The following is a 10,200-nucleotide window of genomic DNA, read 5'->3' on the forward strand; positions in this document are numbered from 1 at the left end:
GAGAGAGAGACAGAGAGACAGAGAGAGAGAGAGAGAGAGAGAGAGAGAGAGAGAGAGAGAGAGAGAGAGAGAGGAAAAAAAAGGAAGAGAGGCCTTATGTCCCCAAAGGACAGGCCCATTGACACCATCCTTCTGAGAAGGACCAAGAGCACTAAAACAGGGAGAAGAGTTAAGGGCTCAGAAGATGCTTCACTAGCCCTAAACAAGAGCATACATCCCACAATCCAGGATGAAAGGAATTGGGCCTTGAAAAAATGTCAGAAAAATAACTTTCAGAGCTCAGATCACTCATTATAAGATGTGGGCATCTAGGTGGTATAGTGGATTGTGTGTGGGACCTGGAATCAGGAAGATCTGAATTCAAATATGATCTCAGACAATTATTAGTTGTGTGGCCTTGTTCAAGTCACTTAACTGCTGTCTGCCTTTACATATGAGTTTCCTCATATGTAAAATGGATGTAATAACACTTGCCTCCAAAGTTTATTGTGAGGATCAAATGAAATATTTGTAAAGTGCTTTGAAAACCTTAAATGCTTTATAAATGCTACCCATGTTCTGTATTATCTAATTAATAAAGAGTCAGACTAGTATATCATCTACCTGCCAATCTATTTATCTATCTTTACATCTAGATCAAGGTTTATTAACCCGGAGCAATGGATAGATTTCAGGAGATTTGTGATCTTGGATGGGGAAATTTTACATCTTTATTTTCACTGTTCTCTATTGAAGTTTAGCACTTCCTTCAATTATGTAAGTAAGAAAACATTCTAAGACGTGTCCAATTGTTTCACCCAGATATCAAAAGGTTGCTGGTATAAAAAAGCAAAAACTCTTAATCTAGATAAATTCTAGATAGATAGTCAGTCAAGGATGTGATGGGGCCAGATTTTACAGGCCTGGGACAACTGATTATTAAAATTTCAGTGTGAGCATTTATACCTGAGAAATGCTACAAACATGGCTTGTTTATTGTTTTGTTGATTATCTAGATTCAAGAATGTGATGGATAAAAAATTAATAATGCAAATTAAACTTATAAATATGTCTTGTATACATTTTCCTCAAAGAACTGAACATTTACTGTAACATTGCTGGATATAGACTTCCCCTGATATTTGCTATCATACCCTTAAAATATGTTTAAAAGGAAAAAGAATCATAGCCCCATTGATCTGGAAGAGACTTTTTCCATTTCCTCATTCTACAAATGAATAAGTTCAGGCACAGAGATATCCAAGGTATCTCAATAAGAGCTGACTCTTAGGGTCACCACCAGTAAGTAAGAGAACTAGGACTCAAACTCAGATTTGTCTTCACACTCTTAGTCTAATGGCCTTTCCACTCCACCATTCTGTGTCCCTTCAGGATATGGAAGTATACACTTCTTTCAATACATATAGTAATGCATGGATCTATGATTTCCTTACTGTTAAGTACTCCCTTGATATTGATTATAACTCTAGTTCCTTTAGTAGAAGGCCTTCATGAGTTATTATAAACAAAAGACTCTTCGTCCTTTGACCAACCTTTGGTCAGCAGACAGGATCCACTGGCAAGCTTATATTCAAAGCTTCACCCATTTGACCAAGTCCCCTCAGATTCTGTGCCATTCTGGTAAAGTCTCCTAGAGACCAAGCTCATATGTCACAGTGAAGAATCAGAGGGCAACTTTACTACAGATGTAGAATAAATATTAATAATTTCTGAAAACCTCATTTTGGAAACAAAGAGGATTCAGAGAATATTGACTAAAATAAAACTTCGAAGTCATCCAACAACGTATTTGTTTTATAGATTATGAAACTGAAGTTAAAAAAGGTTAAAGTGACAGCTAAAATTACTGAACTATTGTAAATGGAACTTGATATCAAGACTATCTCTGGACCTTTGGTACTTAATTATTTTTAAATTAAAATTTTAATTAACAAAATCATATTTTCTATCCCTCCCCCTAAAAAAGAAACAAAACCCTTATATTAATTTCAGTGCCCAAATTTTGGCTATACTTAGGTTTTATAATGATCAGAATAATTATCCTTAGAATAGTATATAAAGGTGACAAAACACTTTTCATCACAACAATCTCATGAGGTCAGCAGAGCAAGAATATTAATATTTTATTGATGAGAAAGCTGAGGTCCAGAGAGAGAAGGTGATTTACCTAGGTTCACACAGCCATGATATGGCAGAGCTGAAGTCTTGAATACCACATTACGTACAAAGCATATTTCATATCTAAGATAGAAGATGTAGGGTGACAGGGTATGACTTAAATTTGTACCAACTAGACAATAAGCCATTCCTGACTTTGTGAGGCTAACTAAATACTGCCTATCATTTAGGCCCAGTCCAAGTTTTATTTCTTCTTGACATTCTGCCTTAATTCTTCCAGCCTTCACCCATCTCTTCTTTCTCTGAGCTATCACATTTAGATTGTACCATGCAATCTAGCACTTGCTTAAATACAGTCCTATACAGTTCACTGAATAATCATGCATACTAGTCTAAGCTCCTTTAAGTTTAATAATAGCTCGTATTTCTAGAGTGCTTTACTCACAACAATTCTGAAGTTTAGAGTACAAATTTGGAGCCCCATCTCATAGATGAGAGACTGAGACAGAGAAGAATAGCAGCTTTTTCATGATCACATCACTAGGAGTTGACTTGGCTAAGGTTCAAACCCAGCTCTACTGACTCCAAGTTCAAAGTTCTCTTTATTAATAAACTCTTTTATCTAGAGGAGAGATCAAGTCTACCTTTTATTTTAGCCAAATACCATAGCCTCAGGCTAGGTAAAGGAGGAGTTCAGTAAAAAATGATATAAAGTATTTTCATTTTCACAGACCATGAGAGGCACGTGGGGAAGGAGAATAGAACGAGCATCTCTGAATTTATCCTCTTGGGACTTTCTGAACAGCCAGATCAGCAGAGACTGCTATTTGGGCTCTTCCTGGCCATGTACCTGATCACTGTGGTGGGGAACCTCCTCATCATACTAGCCATTGGCTCTGACTCCCACCTCCAAAGCCCCATGTATTTCTTCTTAGCCAATCTGTCCTTTGCAGACATCTGTTTCACATCAGCTTCCATCCCCAAGATGCTGGTGAACATTGAGACTCAGCATCAGACCATCTCCTATGTTGGGTGCATCACCCAGCTATATTTCCTTCTTGCATTTGGGGGTTTGGACAACCTCCTCCTGGCTGCAATGGCCTATGACCGCTATGTCGCCATCTGCCGCCCCCTTCACTATGCTACAACCATGAGCTCCCAGCGCTGTGTGCTAATAATGAGTATGTGCTGGGCTTTGACCAATATCCCTGCCCTGACACATAGCGTTCTGCTGGCCCATCTGTTCTTCTGTACCCAACGTGCCATCCCTCATTTCTACTGTGATATCAGTGCCTTGCTAAAGTTGGCATGCTCAGATACCCACTTAAATGAATTGATGGTAATCATCTTGGGAGCAATATTCCTCACTGTTCCTCTTGCTCTCATCATCCTCTCCTATGCTCGCATCACCTCTGCTGTCCTTGGTTTCTCCTCTCCTGAAGGAAGATGGAAGGCTTTCTCCACATGTGGATCCCATCTAACTGTAGTCTTGCTCTTCTATGGTTCTCTTATGGGTGTGTATTTATTTCCTTCATCAAGTGACTCTGTTCAAAGAGATAGCGCAGCTGCTGTCCTTTACATTGTGGTGACCCCCATGTTGAATCCATTCATCTACAGCCTGAGAAATAGAGACATGAAAGGGGCACTGAGGAGGCTTCTTGGGAATGGGAAAACTCTCTCCTCTCCATAACAGCAATGCCTGCTCCTGATGCCAATCTTGCCCTACTCCAGCTCACCCACGCCTATCCCCAGCATACCTCACCTCTTCTGGTCTTGAGATTTCCAGTATCAATCACCTTGAGCTATTATGAAAGAGGTATCTGAGAAGTTTGCCTCCAGTGAAGCTTAGACTGGCCAAACCCTCCTTGAGGAATTAGAAGAAGGGGATTTCCCTATTTCTCCTTTGTTCATTTATTTATTCAACAAATCTGTATTCAACAAACACCTGCCATAGCCATAGGTAACAATATAAAATTTAGATAAGTCACGGCACCTGCCCCCACAGTGCTTACAGTGTGGTCCCAGTGTTGTTGCACAAATTAATACCATTTTAGCAGTATAGCAAAGCCACAAAAGGAGATTTTGTACTTTTTCCTGCCAATTTACTATCAACCCAGACCCAAAACATCCCAGAGTTGTTAAGAGTTACAGGATGTGGTTATTCAAGGACAACAGATTTTAAAGTGTATTAGATAAAAAGATGATGAGCGACTAAACTGGATGATTAATAATGGGCAGAAAGTGAGTTAGTAGGGAAGGGGATGGGTATGGGGTATAGGGAGGGAGAGGTTCCATGCATACAAAAATCCTCTCCTTATACCCTTTTTTCCATTGTTTTGGAGTTCTGTGTTTGTCAATTCCATTTATTTTTACTACCTATCAAGTTTCTAGTGTTTTTAATAAACAAAGGGCTATTTTCATAAGAATTGGTGAAGTTAAATAGATCCAAGATGGGTTCACTCTACAAAAGGAAACATTGAATTTCATATTAGGAGTGGATATTAAAGCAAAGTGGATATTAAAATTGAGGTCTGTAAATAATAAAAGTTATTAGAATAATTGGTTAGCAGTTAAAGGTATATGGGAAAATGGATAAAATCTTAAAACACTCTTTCTTTACACTTTCTTTTACTGAAAGAAGTCATTCCCAGTCTTCCTTAATCTTGTTACTCTCACTCTGAGACCACCCCAGTCCCCACAATTTACCCTGCATCTATCTTCTCTGTACTTAGTTGTTTGCATGTTCTCTCCCCCATTAAAATTCTTGAGAGCTCCTTGAGAGTAGTGACTGACTTTTGCCTTTCATTATATTCCCAGCACTTAGTAGACTATGTAACATGTAGTTCATTGTTGTCCTTTTCAGAGAGAACCAATGACACCATATCTTGGCTTGCTCATGAATTAGATCTAAGTGAGGCAAAGTTGCATAAAGTTGTCAACCACACTCTCTTCCAGAGTCATCAGAATCCACTGGCAAAACAAAAGTCAGGACAAATGACAACGTGGGTGACCTTGGTATCTTTGATGTCTTACCAAGCTCTAAGGACTCCTTAGCATCTGCTTCAGACACCTTCACAGCTGTTGGAACAAATTGTTCTCATCTACTCATTTTGAGGGTGGAAGTCTTCATATGCTTAGGGTAGACATACCTCCAATTCAATGAAGGGTTTAAGGACCATCAGTTATCTTCATGCTGCTGAATTAGCTCATCTAACCGTATGATTTTACTGGGGAGTGCTGTACAACTTCTTAGAGCCACAGGTGAAAGTTGAGTGAAAGGTGGATGCCAAAGATGGATGAGCAACCCTGAAAAGAGATCAGCAAGTCCTCACACCAGAGGCACTAGTTCTTCCTGGAGCCTTTATACACCTCAGTAACTAGAAGGTGCTTAGTAAATATTAGTTGACTATCATTAACTTTCCTGATTCATTCATAAGTTCATCTGTTTTAACAAAGGGTACTATTTTTTGTAAGGAAAAAATAAGAAAAGTGTACTTTCCCTTCATTGTATAATCTCACTAAAAGGGACTTGAGTAAAAATTTTGCCTACTTACTTTTTTTCCCCTTAGTGCTTAATTCCAACCTCTTCAATTCAGTTTTCTCTGTAAAATAAAGGAGTTGTATGACCCAATGTCCTTTCCAGGAGTAACAAAATTTTTGAACATTGTGTGTTCTAATGCCTCTTGCAAACCTAACAGGCTACGTTCCCTTTAAGCTCAGACATTCTATTCTCTTTCTCAAGCAAATCCTATATAAGTAGCAATGGCAGTGTATCAACTTGGTGGCAGCATAGGATGATTCACTTTTTTTTTTTAACCCTTGTACTTCAGTGTATTATCTCATAGGTGGAAGATTGGTAAGGGTGGGCAATGGGGGTCAAGTGACTTGCCCAGGGTCACACAGCTGGGAAGTGGCTGAGGCCGGGTTTGAACCTAGGACCTCCTGTCTCTAGGCCTGACTCTCACTCCACTGAGCTACCCAGCTGCCCCAGGATGATTCACTTTTAAAGAATGAATAGCTTTCCATAAGATCATAGAACTTTGGGTTGGAAATGAATTTGGAGACTAATATGTCTGAACTTTTTTAGCATAAAGACTTTTTTTTACCTGAATAATTTCATGGATTCCCATATGATAAAAGTTTTACAAAATTTTATTATTTATCGATCAAGAAAATAGATAACTATGCATTAAGCACCACTTTCAGATTGATTTATTTTTTTGTTAATGAGAAAAGCATTTAAATGTAGTAGAAAATATTTATTTATAGGCATGTTTGGGAGGTATATTATTTATTCTACTTACAGAGGAAAAGTTTGCATATTTATTATGCTGAGTTATATTATGAAATTGACTTCTTTCAAAAACTTTATGGTCCAATGAGAGTCCACACCCTGGGGTGTGCTGGAGCCAACTCAAATTGGCTGGTGTTGTATTAAAAAGGGGGTACTACTATCTATTAGGTGTGTATGAAGATGGAGTACAGAGAGAGGATAGGATAGCACTTCTCCTTTATAACAGTTGCCCAGGCAGGATCCTTTAGGTCAAAGTGTTTATACCTTCAGGACCCACCTGGGGTTAATTGATATTAATTACTGGGCTCTTCAGCTGAGGTAACGTTGGTAATCTGACTGCATTACTCCCTTCCCAAATAAGCTTTGGAAACCAATTCAGGAAGGTACTTTAAACTTTGAATATATTTGGCAAAGAAGGATAATGGTATGGGATAGAGGTATTGGAGACCCTAAATTAAATGATAGTAATGAATCTCTAACTGCAGGCAAATAAAGGAATCAAGATGATAGCTTCTCTCTGGTACAGACTGGCCAGGGCTAAACCAGAGCAGGCAAACTGTGAAATCTTCAGGTTCTTCTTCAGTAGATGTTAAGCCTAATCAGTTGAGATTTCCACCCTTTCCCACCCTCTTCTTCTTCTTCTGCCCACTTCCTGGATCCCTCCCGGGCCCTGGGAAGCATAGATGACTAAGATGATTTACTTCCTAAAATCTAGGGGCAGTAGAATCAGAGATGGTGGTCTGGGTACAGGTTGGTGGTGGTACAGGAACAAACAGGAGGAGTTTGCAGGGTTGAGTCTGCAAGTCTCAATCCCACAAAAACCAGGATCCACACTCCTCTCCAGCCTCAGGGACAGGTAAAGACCCAAGAACCTCTGTCAGGGTTCTCAACTGCCCGCTCCTGAGTCCACATGCCTCTCTGGGAACATTCTATCCAATTGATTCACCTGTCAATCAACAGTGAACTTCTAGCTCCAAGAGATTCAATATAACACTGGCAAGAACCACTTCCAGCTAATACAACAAATTAGAAATTGATTTGTTTTATTGATTGTCTAGATTTAAGAAAGTGTTAGGGAAAATTTTAATAAAGTTAATTCAACTTAAAAATCTAAAGCATACATTTTCCCCAGAGAGCTTATTATTAAATATTTACCAGTGCACCCTCATGACTGTAGCCAACACATTGGAGATCGCTAATACAATACCATCCCCTCACTTTATAGATGAGGAAAATGTAACCCAAAGAGATTATATTATTTTCACAGAGTCCCACAGATGATAAGAGGCAGAGCTGGCAATCAAAACTCATTGCAGGTCTAGGGCTCCCTTCCACTGCAAACTATTGACCATCAGATCTGACCAAGGGTAACTTCCTAGAGGAGAATGTGAAGTTAGGGGATAAAGGAAGGCATTAATTATGACCAATGGAAGACAGGTAGAGATAAGACCTACTGTTTAGGGAGAAGTTATGTTAGGTCCCGAACAAAGGAATGAAGATTGTCACGTGTTGAAGCACTCCTTGAAAATGTCAACCACATATAGCCAATATTCTTTTTCCTGATGGGTAGTAGAGGCTGCCTAGATTATCCTAATATTTCTTATTATTTACAGGCTTCAATTGGGATATTCACCTTGCTTCTCCTAATATGGAATTCATTCAACAAGAATTTGTTGATAGGGATAAATGCCTATTTAGGTGCAAGACTCACTATCATAAATGGCATTTATATACCTCTCTAAAGCTGGCGAAGTGTTTTACATCCATGATTTTATTTAAACTATAGCAAGCCAATTTGCCAGGTACTATTAATCAACAACAAGCATTTATAAAGTCCTCACTTTGTGCTAGGTTCTTTAATAGGGGCTGAGAATGCAAAAATAAAATCAAATTTTATAAAAATATATTTATTTTATAAATTTTATAAAATACAAATTTTATTTTTAAAAAAAATCCCTGACTTCAAGGAAGTTATATTCTATTAGGGAATATAGTATGTTCATAGGTAAGTAAATACAGGATATTTGCACACTCAAACTTTTATATGCAGGGTGCATGGCCCGTATATGTCATGTGTATTTTACATGGATTTGTCTAAATGTGTTCAGAGGAAGGTACTTTAGATATCTTCGGGATCTTACCAGACACTTTACAATTGAGACTTTGAGTCCTAATAGGAAGAAGGCAGATAGTCGAGTACAGGGAGTTAACCCGTTTTGCTCTTTTCAGGGAGGGGATATGAAACTAGAATTATATCTACTTGTTCCCCATAAATAGTGCTAATCCAGGCATAATGATTTTCAGGTTTGAGTTGCTCAACTGGCTAGTAGCAATAACTACCATTTAAAAGGTACTATTAGGATTGCAAATTCTTTAATAAAATTTTTTTTCATCATCACAACAACCTTGAGAGGTAAGTACTATTTGTTATCCCTATTTCACACATGAAGGAATTGAGGCAAGATAGAGATTACGTAAGATTTAAGATTGAAAGGTTAAGAGAGACTTGAAATTGGGTCTTACAAACCAAAAATTACAAAATGGTTCCCGTGTCTCTTTCACTCCCTCACTTAATGGTCTATAACCTTATAGGGATATATATACATATGCACATATGTATATATATACATATATATACACACACATGCATACATACATACATACACTCCAACCTATATCCGAAGTCTCAACTCCCTTCTCACTAAGTATTAATTATATGGACAGCCTCATAAATCTTAGAAAATGAAAAAGACCCATTTATTCAAGCAAGGAGAAAACAGAAATCAGCAAAATTATAAAAAATTCAATATGCTAAATGAGAGAGAGAGAGAGAAAGGGAGAAAGGGAGAGAGGGAGAGAGGGAGAGAGAGAGAGAGAGAGAGGAGAGAGAGAGAGAGAGAGCATGAATTAGCTCTTCCCTTGGAAGTTTTCTCAGTTCAACTGAGAGAGTGAGTTCCCAGTCTTAACCAAGGGAAAATTCACTGGTTTCTATAGTAGAGTACTAAAGATCAAGGATATGAAAAGACACTCATAGGAATAGCTAAGTGGCTCAGTAGCTAGAGAACTAAGCCTAGATATGGGAGATCTTGGGTTCAAATCTGGCCTCAGACATTTTCTAGTGGGCAAGTCACTTAACTCCCACTGTCTAGCCCTTTCCATTGTGTAAATAAAATTTTAATTTTGTACCCCTGGACTTCATTTCCCAGAATTCTTCTTTCATCCCCACTTTGTGTCCTTATTTTCTATTGGATAAAAGTTGCTGCAACCCTGCCTTTTTTTCTTCTTACTACACTTTCCTCCTCTTCCCACCCCTACCCTCCTGACCATGGTCAAGTTCTCTCTCTCTCTCCTCCTTCTTTTCAAGGTTCCAGGAAATCTCTCTTTGCTAAGGCTATCATTTTCCTTTACTTCAAGTTACTATTAATAAATCTTATAAAATATAATATTTGGAGTAGTGGATATTAATTTTTGATCTTATACCATTCTTCCATCTTAGAACCAATACTTAGTATAGATTCTAATGCAGAAGGTAAGATTTTTTAAAAGAGAAAAGATGTTCGCTCTTTTACCTGTCACTTGACTCTCAAAGTATTTTTTCCCTTCAGGGGCTTGTCTCTAAAAAGAGCTTGAAATTAGGTGTGCTTACTCTTGAATCTAGAAGTCAGAAGAATTCACTTTTCTCAATCTCTTTCCAATTTGTCCTTTCATGAAGGCATACATCATCAAGATCATTCCCTCAACCAATAAGGAGAGACTTATGCAATTAGCCAGGTCTGAACATCAAATTA

General features: G+C 38.1%; 1 protein-coding gene across 1 annotated transcript in view; it reads left to right on the plus strand.

Annotated features, from left to right (window-relative positions):
• LOC123233702 (olfactory receptor 1N2-like) overlaps positions 1 to 3,808 on the plus strand; it is a 6,571-nt gene extending 2,763 nt beyond the window's left edge. Inside the window, exon 2 of the mRNA XM_044659759.1 lies at positions 2,850 to 3,808. Within this exon, the coding sequence (XP_044515694.1) occupies positions 2,850 to 3,808 (959 nt within the window). The remainder of the gene's footprint in view (positions 1 to 2,849) is intronic.
• The last annotated feature ends 6,392 nt before the right edge of the window (positions 3,809 to 10,200 follow it).

Source organism: Gracilinanus agilis, chromosome 2 (assembly GCF_016433145.1).
Source record: "Gracilinanus agilis isolate LMUSP501 chromosome 2, AgileGrace, whole genome shotgun sequence".
In the NCBI taxonomy this organism is placed as follows: Eukaryota; Metazoa; Chordata; class Mammalia; order Didelphimorphia; family Didelphidae; genus Gracilinanus; species Gracilinanus agilis.